At 32.7% G+C, this 19,767-nt stretch overlaps 1 protein-coding gene and 1 long non-coding RNA gene across 2 annotated transcripts in view; both read left to right on the top strand.

The window, feature by feature from the left end:
* Positions 1-19,656, top strand: part of LOC105337318 (uncharacterized) — a 33,000-nt gene extending 13,344 nt beyond the window's left edge. The window contains exons 3-12 of the mRNA XM_034477080.2: positions 11,565-11,644; positions 11,760-11,831; positions 12,700-12,865; positions 15,443-15,589; positions 16,173-16,246; positions 16,517-16,588; positions 16,928-17,102; positions 17,520-17,605; positions 18,228-18,363; positions 18,624-19,656. Coding sequence (XP_034332971.2) covers positions 11,565-11,644; positions 11,760-11,831; positions 12,700-12,865; positions 15,443-15,589; positions 16,173-16,246; positions 16,517-16,588; positions 16,928-17,102; positions 17,520-17,605; positions 18,228-18,363; positions 18,624-18,847 — 1,232 coding nt within the window. The 3' untranslated portion in view covers positions 18,848-19,656. The remainder of the gene's footprint in view (positions 1-11,564; positions 11,645-11,759; positions 11,832-12,699; positions 12,866-15,442; positions 15,590-16,172; positions 16,247-16,516; positions 16,589-16,927; positions 17,103-17,519; positions 17,606-18,227; positions 18,364-18,623) is intronic.
* LOC136271216 (uncharacterized) lies at positions 4,986-9,461 on the top strand. Its single transcript, XR_010709096.1, has 2 exons — positions 4,986-5,469; positions 9,138-9,461. It is a non-coding gene; the product is annotated as an uncharacterized lncRNA (long non-coding RNA).
* Positions 19,657-19,767: the final 111 nt, after the last annotated feature.

The raw sequence follows: 19,767 nt of genomic DNA, 5'->3' as shown, positions 1-19,767 counted from the left end.
TCCCGATCCCGATTCAGATAAACGTGTGCTTGCCTGGTTCCCTGAGCTACCTATTACGTACAGGAACCAGGCTAGCTCATGCGCAGGCTGAATTTTCCCCATAGCATCCGGTTAAACCTCGGTTATATATTTTCTGCGTGGACCTCAGGGTCCACGCAATGAAGGTCTTGGACTTTCAGTAGGACAAAACTATCTATTTCTTGCGTTAAAACAAGTTAAATCAAAGTACTGAAGTACTGACGGGAGTTGATTTTATCAATTATTATTAATTTTTAAATCAACGATATGTTATTTTGCATAGCAAGTAGTTTCTAATCTGTATTTGAATTTTTAAAATATGAATTCTCGAACTTTTCCGACAAGAATCATGTATCGAAATATTTCTAAAAATTGTACACGTCTGGATCCAATTAATATTAAATATTTATTAGATAATATTATGAATATTAGATATTGATAATTATATAATATTGTCTCGTTCAATCAGACGCTCGGCTGTCTCCCTTACTCTCCGTCTACCAAGAGAGACTCTCTGTCGGAAATTTACGGATACAGCCGGTTGAACGAGACTAAATTGAACTCTGGCGTAGGAATACATTCGACTACAAAAATATCTAAATTGTTTGTATTATTTAAAATCATACTATTTTCAGGGTATTTATTAATATGTTTCCTTGAACTTGAATATTAATGGTTTAGCATACAGTACACCGAACTTTATCTGTTATTTTCAAGATCTAAGTCTTGTCATCGGTGATGATTTGTGCTTAGGTCCAAACACTGTTTCACTTTCGGTTTGCCAGATCTAGAGTAACTGCATAGGATAGTTTATTAAAATCAACTCCCAAAAATGACACTGGTTTCAAGCAAAATACACACCGATCGCGTAGTCTTAGCTGAAAAGCCAGACAAACCTTGTCGATTTCAAAGAGCCCTACAATGAAATAAACAGGCCTACGTCACATTATCGTTTGACACAACTACCCAAAGTCCAAGCTGTTGTTAAAATGGTTCAGATCTAATCGTCATTGGTGAATAAAATAACACATAAGAAATCTTTGAAAATAAAATTTCTTAATATTCACTTAATAGGAAATTCGGTCAATCTAAGAATAATTAATTTAGTATACGTAAGACAGCTTCGGTTTACTTCTTATGATTCGTCTTAGAGTGGGCATAAGATATGTTTCAAGACATATCCTACATCTAGACCATGTCGCAAGATAGGTTTTAAGATACTTCCATGAAAATGGCCACTGGTGTTGGTATTTTTTGGGCTATTGGCAAAATGTCTTAATAAGTATAGATAAATGATCAGCACATCACACAGTTAATTAACTAGCAGAGAAATTAACAAAATTATGTGAAAACTCTCTCTCTCTCTCTCTCTCTCTCTCTCTCAATATTCAGGCTCGAATGCAGGATTTTATTTTGTTTTAAAAAGGGAAATACACATGTACATGTATGTGATAAATGTGCACGTATATAGAACTAAACATTTGGGGTGGCAACGGTAGGAAAATGCGTTGTATATCATACTGGTATATTCCTATATTCTCGAGGAAGGGGGGGGGGGGTCTAATTCAATACTACATACTGTTCATGTACACATGTACTGCAAGCTCGGATGAATTGGGAGGGGGGAGGGGGCATACTACTATAACACCACTCTATATCAACCTATAAGACTATCTTTTGGAGGCAGACTACACTTTTAAATGCAATGTATTCTGTCTTATAAACTTATAATATCAGTTGCATATTTAGTATTAAACATGAGGTGGGACAGTCACGTTTTGTCCGCCGTCACATTATGTTCGTCGTTACAAAATGCCCGCCTTTTTTCTAAAAAACAAATCGATACGTTATGTCCACCGGCAGACATACGTGTAACCCTGAAAAATAAAGTGGCGGCGGACAGAATGTCCATGTGTGCGATTTTTTTATTAAAAGCATCAGAGACAATTCTTTGTTTTTGCACGGGAAACGGACATTATGTATCCGTTTAATACATATCTTAAATAAACATCAATTTCATTAAATGAATAAAAATTTATCCAATGATTTATTCTCAAATTTGATATTTTACTTATCGCAGCGTGAAGAAACTGTTGGATTTGATGCGACAGAGAATAAATAAAAAGGAAACAAGTACAGAGGCGGATCCAGCAATTTTGAAAAGGGGGGGTTCCAATTGATGAAAATCAATACATGCAAAATACATTATTTGTCAATAAACAAGGCCTTTTGAACGTTTTCCGTGCGTAAATTTAATGAACATTTATCTCATCAATATCTATTTCACATCTATTTTAATATCAGAGTGCACTGCATTATTGAGCGTTTTGGTTTAGGTAAGGAAGATATGCATAATTTCCAGCCTTTAAAAAAACCCCAAGTTTCCAGCAATGAGAACGTGTGTCTATGCTATGCTTAATAGAAAGAAACAGTAAGAAACCAAAAATAATTCAGACTTATTACGACAAGCTATTATAAAAATGAATTTTTTGGTAAAAAAAATTTATGTCTTTGATGGTTAAATTCTAAACTATTTATTGACTTTGATTTCTATCGGTTGCCTTCTTAAATAAAGGTCTAAATGATAGGATATGACAAAAATGGGGATAGTTTATCTGCTGAATAGATGGAACATGTGAAATACAATTGTACAAGCAATAGTCGTCCCAGGGAACTTGATGTGACCTCTGTATAATGGGTGCGCCACATCTCCCGGCACTTGTACAGATGCGATCTTATTCAGGAAAGTTTTGAAAACTTGTGCATTTTCATAATGGTTTATATATAAACCCCTTACACGGTATTTTGTAACATAATTTCCGATTCTTGGAAAAAAACCAAAAAAGGGCTTTCTTTTGTGTTTCATGTGGGTATGAAGGTACGGTATAGCTAGCATTCCAGAAAAATAGCAAAACTTGCATAAAATTAACTATAATCCATTTTTTAACGAAATAGAGTAGACAATACATTGTAGATGTTAGAGATGTTATTATAAATCTGTGTTCTTAGCGACACTGCTTAGTTTATTTTTTTTAAATTTTCCACATATTTACTCAAAGATGTGAGCACTGGATGCTGATGGGGAGTACCTTTTTCGATAAAAAAAAATCGTTAGGGTTTTTTCATATAAGAAATACATGTACATGTAAATTACGGTGCGTTGTAAAAAATTCTTTAAATTAGCAATTTTAAAAGCATTTACTTGAAATAATTACAGTATTTATATTATAAATGGGGACAATTGCCTTTAAATAGGCATTACAAGTTTTCAAAAAAAATTATATGTCCCAGAGAAAGGGGGGGTTCCGACCCCCGGAACCCCCCCTCTGGATCCGCCAATGCAAGTACATCATTTATGTACATATGTATGAGAAGTTGTCCTAAGAATACACAAATATTCAGCAGCACATGGACCTTCATGTAATATGCGTCATACCCGCCTCTCGAAAGTTTCTTATCTATAAGATATATAGCTTCATTAACATTCCTGTGGGTGCTCATTCTGTTCATCTCAATCGTAGTTTTGTAAGGTACATACCTTTTTTCCGTAAAAACCTTTTAATAATTGCTTCTAATTTTTGACAATTACATGTATTCAACTAAAAAGATATATATTTATATTCATTGAGTTATAAGTTACTTTCCAGGGGCATGTTTCATTAGAACATCAATCATTGCAACATATAAAATTTCAAAATACTTCCGTGCTAGAAGCTCAGCAAAGAGGGAGGTCTTTGATCAAATAGTTACAAACACTTGTAAGATCACTTTCTTGGTCGGCACAGCGGGAGGCTACGTTCTTTTGAATTCGCCGGGTCTTCACACCAGCAGGAGGATAAACGTTGCTGACCTTGTGCAGGACAAGCGGAACCGCGTTTTCTGTGTCCTTATCACGATTCAAAATATCCTCTATATTCTAGCGACCTTATCTTGTGTGTTTACAATTTGAAATATATTATATGACCTAAATCCACCTTAATTTTTTTAATGATATTTGAAGAAAGTGCTAAGAATACTAAGTATACATGTATATTTTGGTTAAATACGTGCTTATGTTTTCTTAAGTGGCATTTTTCAGCAATGTGATATGAATGTCTTAACAAAAAGCAAAGGAACGCTTAAATATTGCTAACTGATTAATTCAAATAAATACAAAAAAAAAATGTTAATTTAAACAATGCCCTTCTAAACATGTCTCTTTGTTATGATATTTTGTACTCAAAATAGATGAACAATCCGATTAATATGAAAGAACCCATTCCAGTTACCAGACACTTAATTCATGATAAGCTTTCAAAGCAACTTATGTACGCTATGATGACTTTGTTCCCCAAACTCTTCATCATCAAACAATACATCCCATCCTCAGTTTTTCTATTTCACAAGTTTTCATTTGGACGGTAACGAAATTTATTTTAACAACAAAAAAAACTACTCTAAAAATCGGGCCCGCCTGTGAAGCGGAGAAATCGAACTTTATCCGATAAAATTCCCCGCTTCAAAATCAGCACTCGGTGTCGTAATCGGGGCGGCCGAACATTAGACAGAGTCTGTATGTAGGTCAACCCTCCCCGGAGAGAGAGAGAGAGAGAGAGAGAGAGAGAGAGAGAGAGAGAGAGAGAGAGAGAGAGAATTCTTCACTTCTCTCGGATGTCGTAAAATTCCCACATTGACTCATGTCAAAGTCAGCAAGATCGGAGAAAGAGCTGAAGAAAGAAAAAGGTGCATAGATACTTTGCACAGAGAGAGAGAGAGAGAGATAGAGAGAGAGAGAGAGAGAGAGAGAGAGAGAGAGAGTATTGATCATATAAAATTCTCTGTTTATTTTAGGAGTAGAGTGTATATAAAAATTTATGACAATTAATTGTTTGTATCGATTTAATCTTAGATTAGGATTATCAAATTTACCTTTAAGGTTACATGTACTTTATGAGTAGATGTATTATGGACTTACGTGGTTGAAAAAAGTGGGTCGGAAAAACTTGTAAAATAGGAACAAAGTGATCGCATAATTGAAAAACATTAATTGCGCTTAATTTTAGCACTATTCAACAAATAAATACAGTTAAATGTACCTAGATATAGTATTTTATTTATTTTGAATTTGAAATGGACGGCAGTCAACAAATAACGGTAACGGTTGCATAAAGACTTCCTGCTGTGCCTTCCTCTGAAACATTATAGGATCTACCAATGGAAGGCTGGGTGAATGGGGCATGCACAGAACAGTTTACAGTACGAATGATCAACATTTTAAACTAGGACATACGGATTAACAACAACGGAATTTTGAATTATCACGAAATATAATAATTCATCTGTTTGAATAATGACCGAAATATTGGATATTGTGTGTGAAAGAGAAGAAAAGAATTATATGGATGCCGATGGTTGGATAAATGAAGAAAGAAAAAAGAAATAAAGACAACAAATTAAGTCGGCCTAGTTATGGTAAGTCATACATTATACATCAACATGAATACTCGGAAATATTGTGAATATTTTACTTAACCGTGTTCACAATTAGCTGCAGAAAAAATGCGCAAAGTTATGACGATTGCTAAAGTTATGGATGTAAACATTACAAATGCAACAGATATATCAGCATCATTGACCTGGCCTTTCCTTTTTTTCTGTTATCAAGCACAACTTGGCATTATATGCATACTAGTACCTTGTACATGTAACTTAAATTAGGCACGTAGCATCGGGCGTGGGGTAGGGTAAGGGTGAGGGGGCAAAATCCCCCCTTTTTTTTGCGCAGTAAACATTTTTTTAAAAATCTACATATTAAGAGGAAAATTAAAATGGAGCCCCCCCCCCCCCTTTTTTTTTGGGAGAATGTAAAAAAATGAAAGGAAGTTGATGTTATATGAAGTTACAAATAGATATGCAATATTCGGACCCCCCCCCCCCCCCCCCTTCCCACGGATAAGGATTTTTATGATATTGAAAGTTCCTTTTTTTCGCTTGTCAAATTTTTTTGGATGAGTTTGCCCCAACACACTTTCTAAAACGATGCTACGTGCCTGTAACTGCTGTCATAATGGTTTTTAAATATTCAGTGTTTTTGGTTTAATTTGTTTTTAATGTAAGTCTTTAACACGCACGAAATAGATACTAGACCTATAGATGACATAATAATGTCTCAAAAACCACCTTTTTTCAAAGAGAAAAGAACGAGAAGGTGCAAATTCTTCAGTGACTGTGTAAAGGAAGGTGCACTAATCTATTCCTTCGCCTGACGTAATTAATGGGTTGGGTTAGATATTTATGATATCAAAAAATAGATTCAGCGATATACTTTCCTTGATATATACCATTCTTACCTGGCTACCTAATTTCTTCAAACATAATTGAATAATTTCAGCGTCTGGATGTCACTTGTGGGATCTAACACGTTATCAAAAAGGAGATAAAAGTTTTAATGAATATGAAGTTTAATTCTAAAAATAAGATTTATTCAAATTTAAATTTAAAATTTAAATATAAAATGCCTAAAAAAAATTTCTCATTTACTATACTTTGGAACAAAAATAATCAGGAAAATGATGGGAAAATACTAAAGAAGACAGGAATCATTCAAACTACATCATTATATTTTAACCACTATTTTCGCTTAGCCAATATAACTTACATGTAAGTGAAGTATTGTAGTTTGTTAACACGTATAAATGACGACACTTGATCAGCACGTGAATTAAGCTTACTTTTTTTCAGAGGTCAGTTGATGGTTTTTAGAAATATTACGAGGCTTTTAAAGCAAAAACTTGTCTGGAGATATCGAGGGTACTAATCATATCCACAGACCTTGTGAAAGTAAGATTAATCAGTTCAAAAATTAGCTTTAGCTATTAAGACACGTAGATTGCAACGTTTTAGCACGTAAACAACTATAACTATTATAACTAATAAAGAAGACCCAGAGACGACAAAATCATTCAAAGACAACAATAAATAAGTAGGATTTAGCATGAATTGCATCGTGTTGCTATATTTATACTCTCTCCCGAGTTTTTGCTTCCACCACTTTTCGCTTGATGTTTCGATAATCATAAATACCTCCGATTCCAAACTACGTTCATCCACAAATATATATATAATGTCCAGATTATTTGTTTTGAAACGCCCCCTTAACCGATACACATCCCAAATTGGAAAGTTTTCGTTCCTGTGAACTTTTATGAGTGAAAAATGATAATTTGTCAATGAAGATATCTTGGACATGTTTCCTTTTATCGATTTCAACAGCATTTCTTTCACAGATATGTGGGTTTGTTTTAAAATCATCAAAAAGTGATGGATGCAATAACTTGGGACAGATTATAGACCCGTATTTTGATACAATCTTTGCATTACAAAAATTTTCTACCCATTTCACATTCAACAAAAACCAAATTACCGTTATAATTCGAAAATGTGCTAAATTGATCGATGGAATTTTCATTCTCCGTGTGCGCCTGGATTCCCGCCGAATGTATATCTTAAGCGCCTGCTTTCTTTAACAGATTTAAATTAACATACGCGCAAATATGATTTTGTTTTGTCACCTGATACACTCAGTAGGCTAATATGGTCATACACTATTAATATACACGTAAAATGGTTGAAACTCTTCTTATTTATCTCTACTGAAACTGAAAGAATTTTAAGAAAGACTGTAAAGTCGAAAATTATTAATTCAACAACAACAGGGTATGGTTTCTTATCACAGGGTGTGGCCAGAATCCGCGTTTTCGGGTTATGTAAATTTTTCTGCAATTTTCGCTACCTTCATATTACCTGTATTAATCATCACATAAAGCATACCCTCGTTTATTTTTACATCTTTCTTTCTTGATAAAATGATTGTTAAAAATTATCTAAATTACAATGCATATAAAACAGCAAGATGTATATGTCCATGATTATTTCGTGCAGTTTGTGATTTTTTATAGATCACTAAGGGTCTACATAGCTATAAATTGCATTAAAGGATGACTGCACTTAGCGGCAGGATTTGGGCCCTTTTTGGTCGCTTCTCCTGCGTTTATTTCAATTTTTAAGAAGTCTAGTCAATTTCCAACATGAATTCTGATTTTAGACTGATACATTAAGCTCTAACTATGTTTTTTCCTTACAGCTTTTGAAAAAAAGGAGATTTTTTGCTTATCTGCCCTTGGTCAAACATAGATCACTCTTTCACCATAATCCTATATATTCTATAAAGTACAAGTATACAATTTAATATGGTTTCAACAATTAGACTACACCCATGTAAGTACAGAATACTTTAAAGGGATTTAGAGACGATTTCAGATGAAAGTTTTATTGTATGTATAAATTATTTGTGTTGTCTACTTTAAAAGATTTACCCAGATTTGAATGTTAGAAGTCACGTTACAAGCGAGATACAGAGGAAAGAAACCGTTGTTATGTAAACAAAGCTCGAGTCTTATATTTGCTTACAAATAATGCAATTTTTGTAAAGTAAAGAAATTACATTTTCTTTGACAAAATAACCTGTGGAAACAAGATAAACTCATTCAATGTGCTCATAAATAATTTTATCAACAACAAAAAGTAACATTAGATTGAAGCATATATCAATATAACACACATGTAAACAATAACAAGGCTCGAGTTTTGTTTACAAATTTTTATTTTTATTTTTCATTTAATCCGGTATAATAATTGTTCTCCGGCCCCTGGATAATTGAGGGGTTGTTTAGTTAAAACATGTATTCTATAGCCATCTTCATGAAACAATACATATGAAAAACTATCTTGGCAGCAAACAAACTAGAAAATATTATTTACTATCATGAGAGACTTGTACTTTTTCAACATTTATTGACAACATATTGACTATTGCGTCATTATTTAGATACTAAACTGAAACTGAGTACTTGGTTTTCTTTTTGGAACTTTGTTCGTGATATCAACATTATATTGATTATTCTAAACTTCAACGCATGACCTCAACATGGACTTAATGTGACAATACTTTCTTTCATTTACTCTGTACTTGCACTGACAAAATCAAGTAAAATCATCTTTGTGAAAGTTTATCATATCAAAAAAAAGTTGATGATTTCTTTTCATTTTCATAATTATCCAGTTTTGCACTTCTTTTACAGATTGCTGTGTTGGTTTATACATAAAATCCCTGTGGCACCACCTCCATCTAGATGCCTGAGGAGGATAGACAAAGTATGCGTATGTCGATAATTTGTAAACTTTTTAAAATATGACCAGAGAGTAGTGTCGGTGATTTTCTACGAGAATAATCAACACAATTATTGAAATGATAATAGTGACGGTGACTAGTTTATTTACAACACATACCATCGGTGGAAATCCATATAAGTTGCTCCTAGGAGTTAGTGATGATAATTTTTGCTTTTATCTTTTATAATATCATTCTGTTCTGCCATTGATAATCCCGTTAAAAAGGAAAACTTTTGACTCACAGGAAGAGCAGACTCCGACAAATCTATATTTGAATTTGACAGTGAAAAAAAGTGCTTTTGGGGGATTTTATTTTGTGTGTGTGTGCATGCACCAGGTTTGTAATCTATTTTGGTCAACAAGTCTTCGTAGATCCAAAAAGTATATGTAAATTTAAAGTGAAAGTGCTTGTTTTAGTGAGTCTAACAAGGTAAATTTATTCCACTAGTCTGCATCAGCGAAAACGAAAAATACGTTAATGTGATCTCTCTGGTGGATTCACCAATTTCTTGTCTTGTATAAAAACTAAAATTTTCCTGTTTGTTGGTTGTCCAACCAATGCTATATTTAACACAGCGATTTATAAACTTTTTAAAATTCTTGGTGAGTCCACCAATTTGGAACTTTAGTTTCATTTCACATTTTCCACAATTTTATATTGGTGGATCCACCAAGTATTGAAATAATGACAGCATTTTTCATTTTGGACAAGTTCTTAAAATTTGTTTAGTGTAGTAGTTATTGATATATTAGAAAATTTAACCTCTTTGACTATTGGTGGAACCACCAAACATTGTTTGCAGAATTGTTGATATTTAGGCATTCGAAAGGGTTTTATTTTTGTCATCTGTTCTATTATTGCTTTGTTGGTGGGTTCACCAATTCTTTGAATGAAATACAAAACTGTATACAGACAACTTCATACTTGATTGTTGCTGGAACCACCATGATCCTCTATGCATGAAATATTTTATGCTGTTCAAAATAATAGACTCGCGCATATCTTATTATTGGTGGACCCACCAAGTTTATTCGTAAGTGAGATATTTGATGAATAAAATTGGTGGAACCACCAGGGTCCTCTTTGAGTGAGATATTTTATGCTGTTCAAAATAATAGAATCGCCAATATATTATTATTGGTAGACCCACCAAGTTTATTCGTAAGTGAAATAATCGATGAATGAAATTGGTGGAATCACCAATATTTTGACTGTAATTGTGAAATTTGAAGGTTTAAAGATGCTGTAAAATGTGCTTTTGTGTAAAAAAGATGGTGGGTTCAACAATTTATGTTGTATTCAACGACCAAAATGAATAAAAATCATGTTCATTTCTGTTATTGCATTGCGTTCATTTTTCATTTTGCACTGAAAAAAAGAGGACACGAATAGAAAATCCTCTTTCTTAATAGAAACAGTTGTTTGCATATTAGATACAGTAAAAATAATATCAGTAAAACAAGATGCTGAATGTTGTGGTATTCACTTGATTTTGGAAAATGATATGACCCGTCCAAAGATCTCATGTTTCCCTACTATAGTCGACCTCGACTAATAAGCCCATAATACTCTTTTCTCAATTTCAGGCACGCACGTTTATGGTTCATGTAAAAAGCTTCACATGTAGAGGAAGGCAATATTTATATAAGGAAAAAATTGAATTTTACTTGATAGCTTATTTTTGTGTTGAGTTTGCTCTAAAGGCAGTAAACTTTTTTAAAAAGCTAAACTTGTTTCTATACAGAGGTTGACAGTCAAGGTTTTTAGGCATTTATGCTATGTATATCTACATTTATACAGAGATAATTGTGCAACGGTCACTGGTTCACCATAAAGGGAATTGTTAAGATGAGGCAAATTTTACAACGATAGTCTGAATATGTTGGAAAGCAATTAAAGCAACAGAAATCAATTGTTATAAATTTACACTTATGCCATGCATTCGATATTTTTTTTTACCAAATCTTGCAAATGTCTGCAAATGTCCAACATTTAACAATTGGTACATTGCATGTGTTTTCAACTTTGTTTGGCTTGTAATGTAGAAAAACGTAAGAATTATAACTGGAGTTTAAAGTGTTAGATTTGTTTGTAATTTTTTAATTAGTGTTTTTAAAAGACAAATCAGTTAATATGCATCAATTACACCACATCATATTATGTATATGTAAAGTTGGAATTGTGTTTTATTTTTTCATGATGCTGCCCATCAGTTTATCTAAATACACTAATATACTAGAGACTTATGTAATTCATTAAATTTGAAACGTCGAGAAACAAATCCAAGCATTTTTTTTTCACTTACATGCATTATTTGATATGTACATTACTTTAGCATTGAAGTGCTATTCCTGCCATGAAGTCAATAGACCTGAGGATTGCAACACAACCTTAGAATGTCCATCCAGTGATTACGTAAGGAAATAATCAGAATGCCCATATATATTTAACCAAAATAATCTGAAATTAAAAAAAAATATATGTTTGATGCTAGAATATATTTTTACACAATTATACATGTGTTTTCTAGCAATGCATCTCTGTGAAATCGTTCACTGGGCAGTTTCAGGAAGTATACAAACTCGGATGTGCACCTGGCAATGTAAGATTGTTACATTTATAATACTTGAATTATTTAAACCACGCGTTAGTAACTTTTTTTCTGCAGCGAGCGCTACCTTCATAACCCGCATGAATCATCATAGAAAGCATTTTATTGTTTTTATTTAGATCTTTCTTTTAACAAATTATTAGATTAATTGTAAAGAAGAAGTAAAAAATACTGAATTATTGTTAATGTACATCAGTTCATGTAAGTATTTTATACTTATATAAGTAAATTACAACCTTAGCGTACAATTATTTTATGATTGCGAGGTAGATTTTGATCACTAACTCTAATGGTGTGGTATCAAAAAAGTTAAGTTTCAAAACATCAAATTTTTAATTGATTTGACATAAACAATATTCTTGGTAGTTTTGGCAGTGTTGAACCCTCCACACGAATAAAAACCCTCGACGAAAACAAATTTATGTACAATGTAGGAATAAAACTGAAAACCGACGCATCCACGAAAAAAAACATCCCAACTATTGAAAAAAAAAACAATCCACGAATACTGGCGAACGCGAATTTAAGTTATTCCGCAGTATGAAATTGTTGGTTTGGTTTAACTACTAGTTAGTTAAGATAATACCTAATTATTTTAGCTTTAAACTAATGTGAGTATTTTTTTAATCCTTATACAGAGTTTTTTTTCTGAAAGAATGATGTAAATATATTGTCCATGGGAATCCAGCCCTGATCTTAACAAAAACTGATCTTATTGAAAATTTCGATTGGCTTTTAGAAATGCTTCACTGAAGCCTTGTAAACATGCAAAACGGAAAACTAAATTTAACCAAATTCTTGACTTACGGCCTTTTAAAACAGTATTGGTTTTATTTAAAGTCTCGATGTCCTTTCGTAGGTTTGTGACAATGCGGACCTTGAAACGTCCTGTTGTACAGATGACCTTTGTAACAACCACAAACCCTTGCCGCCAACAACTACAACAACTACTACTACTACTGTTACTGCAAAAATAACAACACCAGCAAGTAAAACGAGTGATACAACCACAGGAGGTTCAGGAGGTATACATGTATTGTCTTGAATGGCTTAAGATTAAAGCTTTGAAAAAACACCCCCCGGGCAAAAAGAAATAATAACTAAAGAAAAAGTAAACTAGGAACGCATGTCGTTTTTTCGTACTAATTTTAAATTTTATAACCATCATTCCTATTGATATTCATTCCCTTTAATAATATAATTTTTAGACAAAAATTCATTATTATTTCGATGTAATATGATAATGTTAAACCAGAGAGCATACTTTTAACAACTTGAAAACATGTTGAATTTGAAACCAATTTGATATACCATATGAAGGATACTTCCTCTGATGTAAGTTAATATATACGGCGCTCAAAATTTAATAACAAAGAAAAGCACAGATAGTCGGCTTACTGTCATTTAACTTAAAACATGGACGTTGATTTTCGTAAAAGAAGTATCTCGATTAATAGTGCCTTTTAAGGTTTACGGAATCTGTATGATGCCTAAAAGCTTGATTAACTTATGAAAACATACATACGATAAAATCTAATGCTTGTATTTAATGACTTCAGCTTAGATATTTGGTTTTGTTTTTTATTAGTTGGAATCAGAAGACCCTATTGCTTCCGTTGGGTTTCTTTTTCTCTATTTTTAACTACTATAATTAAAATAATTCTTTTTTTTCCTTAACATTTTTCTTTAAACTCAAATATCTCAGACATGGTTCAATGAATTTTAATAAATTTTTCATAGATAATAGAGAGTATCACGATCTTAAATCATATACATTTTTTGATGATGAAATCACTACCTGTTGACCGATATATCCGTTAATCTTTTTTAATAGTTAATTTGTCCTCCCTTTTTCTCAAAAACGATTAAGGATAGAAAATTAAAATTTTCAAGAATAATAGAGTTTCCCGTCACTTCTGTTGGCTGAAACACCATTTTTAGAAAATTGTGTTTGAACTAGAGGTACTGTGAGCAAGCTCACAATTGATACCCCCCGCTAAGATAAAAATCATACTGCATGTATTTTTTCCAATTATAGAAAATGATCTTTGGTGAATCTAATTCAGTGTCCATTTTCTATAAATAGCAACTGTTCTATTTTTTTTTAAACTGTTGGTCATAAGCAATATTTGTGTGAAGTAAGAACATTCAATGCTTCTCCATAAGAATGATAATGACCGGACACGAATTTTGCACTTTTTCTACCAGTGACCTTGACCTTGCCCGAATGGCATTGGGTCAAGGTCATGACACATTTTTAGGTCATAAGCAATCTTTGTGTGAAGTAAGAACTTCCAATTTTTCTCAATAAAAAAGATATGGACCGGACACGATTGCACAGACAGACGGACGGACAGACGGACAAGGTGATTCCTATACACCCCCCAAACTTCGGGGGGGGGTTTTTTTTGGGGGGGGGGTAAAAAATGTTTCAAATCAAATCATTCCCATCATGATATGTTTTAAACTTATCAATTTTTAAAAAAGCAGGTCGTTCGTAACTTTCGGTCGTCTCCGGAAGTGATCCTAAAATTTCGAATTTTGGAATTTTAGGGCATATACGTTTTGTAGATATTTTTGTACTGTATACAAAACTAAAAACTTTTTTTAAATCAAACAACGCATTGCAGAGATATTGAAGTTTAAAATGATCTTTGCCGGAAATCTTAACTTTGCATTGTTGGTCCAAAAATTAGTTTAAAAGGCAGTTGATAGCGAGCGTGCAGCGCTGGCGAGCTAGTCGAGCTCTAAGAACAAGTGTGCGCGGGAAAAAGAACGAGCTAAATCTATAGGTGCATCAAACAATATTTTTATCTACGTCTAATGTTTTCAACTGTGGTGCTATGCCAAAAATGGCCGACATTTAACGCGTAATTTACGGTGTCTTGAGGTTTGAAGACACGTTCTGAGTATTGCATAAGCTTTGGCGAGATCCAAGAAATTTGTCACATGTTTCTATTTCTTTGTATTTGGTCGATATACGTAAACAAAAACAAAAAAACGTCACAGCGATAAATTAAAGGTGGATCAAACATCTGTAATGCGTGTACAAGCAATTTAAGTATAGACTGCGATACCTGCCTCATATGATGTTTTGAATTTTTTTAGGAAGGGGGGGGGGGTTGATAGGGAGATTAAATATACAGCACGAGCCACACCTTACTGTCATATCGATCCAATTTTATGCTAATTTTGGATGCATGTTCAGTAAATATTAGTAAGGAAGATAAAAAAAATAGGTCATTTGAAATCTATACAGATATTGCATATTGTCAAACGAATAAATGGGAAAATGCGAAATAACACACCCCAAACAGGATCCGGGGCACGGATACAACGTATATAATTAGAATGAAAAATATACAAATAAAAAATATATGATCAGGAAGAAAAAAAAATTCAGTTAACAACAAGGTATCCAAAAAAATTACTGTATTTATCGTTAACAGTTTTGACCAAATCAAACACAAATTACGTTTTGACAGACTGATCAATTCTCTCCAAAAGTAAAGAACGGTTTTAAAACTGGGCTGTCAAAACGAAGTGCTTGAAATATATATTGATTTTAAATTTTGCGGATTTTTTTTCTCTCGCTACTTCAGTTCTATTAATTGGCCGACGTGAGAACAGTGACCCCTTCTGTTCGGAGTCCGCCCCTGCAGTTTGTCAGGAATTGCTTAGATCAGATACCAACGTCTGTTCCAAGGAGTGCATTAAGTCCATGTGTCCAGTGTCCTGTGGAAAATGCAGTACGTACAATTTTAAAAATAATATGAACAATATGCGTAACTAATTGCGATAATATTCAATAAACTGGTTTTCGCTAGTGAAAACTATTTCTTTTTATAATGTGTTTTTGTCTACCCACTTATATTGTTTTTGACAGTTGCTTCATTTAAAGTATATACATAACAAATATGACTTGCCGCTTCGAATTGAAGGCATATCTATAAACTTATACATGTACATGTATCCTATGTCATCAATTAGAACTAAATGTATTTTGCTTGAATGTAAAGAACACTAAAGCCTCCTGAATAATTGCAGTTTTATTCTGTGGGAGAAACAGCAGCTATCACTATTTATAATCAATGTAATTTTTTCACAGTATATTACATTTTATTTAAAAATGACAATAATTTTAAGCCAAGCGTTTAAACAACAATGAAACGGCTTCTCAGATTAAAAAAATGAATTAGCAATGAAATGCAATCCTAGTCCTTTTTTTATTGGTTGATTCTATTTTTCTATAATTTGTGTCGAAAGTAAAAAGACAAAAAAAAGAAAAAAAAAAAAGAAAACCCCTTACCTGATAAATCCTTTCTTCACTAGAACTCTGCTACAATTGTCCATATGTAGCCGACTCCGATTTATGTAACGCAACATCGTTGTGTTCGCATGATGAGGTGAGTATACTTTACTTGAAACTTAAAGTATATTGTCTTTTTTCAGATATCATGTTTTCTTTTTAGATTTCTAAAAAAAGATATATCAAAGCTCAAGTTATTAAATGTTCTAGTGCACAATTTGGAAATTCTTAGATAAAAATATGCAAAACGATTTGCTTTTTATTATTTTGCGTTAGTATTTTGTGTACTTTATTGAATTGAAGATTTTTTAATAACACTATACTCTAATAATAATAAGGTTTAACTAGACCTTTGTTTAAACTTCAGTTATGTTATGGACTTGAAACTGTCAACTCTTACCAGGAGCATGGGTTTAGACTTGGATGCGCTCCACAACCGGTTAGTTGAAGACTTATAAGTTATTCACTTTTTAACAAAATTGCATGTGCACTCATTGTTTTATTTACAATTTAGCGTGAATATTTGATACAATAATAAGTGTGTATCTGGGATTAATAATTTTAGACAAGTTTATTTCTCAATTTGAATATGAAATATTTATAACTATTAATCAAAACGCCTAGATTACGATTCCTTAAGTGTAAAATAAAAATACTCGTACTTTTGTATTCCCCATATAGGCAAATTTAAACTTTTATCCATTTATAATTGCAATGTCATTTTCTTTTTATTAATAACATGCCACAATATAATAAAAAAAAAAATTGTATCTGAAAGGTTTGCGACTCCATTGCAACAATATCTACAAACACATTTGGAAATAGGGCCACAAGAACTCTAGTCGGTGGTTGTTGTCATGACAACCTGTGTAACACTCACATTAAGAAAATATCAACAACAACCAGCACAACAACGACAACAACAACAACAACACCTACGACAACTCACAATTGTAAGATTTCATTACAAAAGATTTAAATGTGGAATAATTCGCGGACGAGCTCTACCTCTGAACTCCCATGTAAACTTGAAAAGAAAACCAAGTCGTCATAATATGCGCACTATCAGCAACGAGATGTAGTATTCTCAATACTTTGATAATGAAAGGAGAATTTTTTTTTATTTCCTTCTTAGGTATTTTTTTTTCACAATCACAGACAATGTTACAGTAGCGGTTATTCGTAAGATATATAATATAGGGATACATATTTGAAATTTAGAAGTTGTAATGTTGATGCATTGCTGTGCTACATTCTGATATATTTAGAAATTATCAAGATGTTCTATTGGAATACGCTATGTTTTACTCTGATTGCATACAATTAAAACAATGACTATTTTTGTGTGTTTTTTTAACCTTTATTTCTAGATTGTCATTGTCCTTCTGACGGTCACACGTACCATGGACATTGCTTCTTCGTCTCTCCAGATAGTTACACTCATAATGATGCAAAGGTTGGCAACAAAGAGTCCAAACAGTTTTAATACCTGCCTATATGATAGCTGTAAAGTTCTTTATTCTTTTCCATTTTTTTTCGTATAAAGGGGGATGTACAGTCATTTTTTACACAATCAAAAGATAAAAAGGAAATAGATATGAGGTTTGACATGATGTTTTGTAAGGAAATTGTGTAAACAAGTACAGAAAAATATCGTTGTTCATCGCTTAGAACTGCGCTGCTGCAGGATCAGATTGAAGAGATTAAAAAAATAATTATCTAGCCGAGAAGTGCAACATTTACAGCTAAATCATCGTATTGATCGGAAAACCCTGCAATAATTGTTTTATCATATGAGCTTGCGACAAATTGATACAGACATATCATACTAACTGTTATCAAGCGAAGATTTCAGTTTGAAGACATAAACAAGCAAACTGAGAAACATACTTTTTCATTGGATGATCTTTTTTTAGTCCAATGTAGAGAAAATCAAATGTTATATTGACCTGCTAGGTCACGTGCAGGTGAATACAACGTATGGTTTTTTTCTAGATCGTTAGATATCATCCAATCAGACAGCTAGGTATTAATCAATCATATAATAAATTTTGTTTTATTTATTTAATATTTTGCAGACATTTTGCCAATCCCGTTGTGCAAGTTTGGCTCATTTTAGTTCCGAAAGTGAACTAGAAAAGATAGTAAACGAAATTCGGAGTTCATCTTTGCATCAATCCGGACGCCGTTTTATTTTGGACACCATATCATCAAGTATGTTAAAACTATTTCAGAATCATTAAAAAATGCAAAAAGATACATTTTATATTTTATGCTTATTTCTTTTTCTTAAAAAAAAATATCATTTACTGATTCATAGCTGTAAAAAAAGCGACAAATACATGTAAATGTATGAACACATGCATTCTATTCATTTAAAAAGAAATAGATTGTTAAGCTGCACATATTTAAAAACAGTAACTTAAATTCATGCATATGGGTATTTTGCATTTTTTATCTTATTTTGATTTTAGACCAGTATTTATCCCGCACTGCTCTACATATTGATGCTGTTTATGACACACGTCGACACTGGGTTTGGGAATCTACAATGTCCAGAATTTCGCATGATATAACCCGAAACGCAACCAACCCAAATCATTATTCGTGCGGGGCTGTACGCAGTTGGCTATGGCGTCCTCATCTGGTTGGAGTGACGTGTTCAACGCTTCATAATGCTTTGTGTTTGCTCCACTGATTTTTAATTTACACACACTGGACATTTCGGTTTAAAGATTAAGATATCGGCCTTTTTCTTAATAAAAGTGTGAGAAAAAAAGTTTATATGAACATGTATGAAAGTATGTAATCCTGTAAGATAGGGACATATTATTGTTTTCCATCAGGGTTTTTCTTCAAAGCAAAAAAATGTCGTTGTAACTGTACAAGTTGGTGAAGTTAAGAATCACCAGACCCACACTTAAACACGTCTTTTACGACCCTTGAGTTATGTTTGTACAGGTTTTACATTTTATTGTAATATCACTGTCGTTGGATCGGTGTTTTAAGTTTATTACAATTACTAAAGTAGTTACGTTATGTCCTGCCAGGCTTCTCAGGTGATAGCTGGTTTCTACTAAATGAATTTTATCATTATTCACACTCGCACAAGAACCCACTTTGACTTCACATGTAGATACTATCAAAACTATTTTTGACCGATTTATAAAAGTTATAAAGAGACGAATGAGGGTTCTTGACTATTCTTTTTTTCCTAACAGTAGATGATAATTTTGTGCAAAGTGGTGAAGTTGGAAGTCGTCAAACTCGCAGTAAAACATAATCAGAATATTACTGGCTTTTTTGCACAAGATCAATCTTATTCGATGCCCCATAATATAACAGCTGTAAAGTTGCTCACATAAATTTAACACACCTAGTGATTCAGAAGTAGCTAACGTAACGACAAAACTTTTTGATTCATTGTGTACATTCGTCAGCTTTTTTTTGTGCGTTTTAGCGTAGTCATATATGAATGGATTTTTTAAATGTTATAATAAAAAAATTCGAAATAAAAAAAAAAACCAAACAAGCACAACATGGGATTTTATTATCAAAATCATGAAAACACAGATTTTGACTATTTTTTGCTTTCTTGATAATGATAATAAAGCATTT

This window comes from Magallana gigas, chromosome 9 (genome assembly GCF_963853765.1).
Source record: "Magallana gigas chromosome 9, xbMagGiga1.1, whole genome shotgun sequence".
In the NCBI taxonomy this organism is placed as follows: domain Eukaryota; kingdom Metazoa; phylum Mollusca; class Bivalvia; order Ostreida; family Ostreidae; genus Magallana; species Magallana gigas.
Note: the sequence above shows the minus strand (reverse complement) of the source record. Positions and strands in the feature narration are given on the sequence as shown.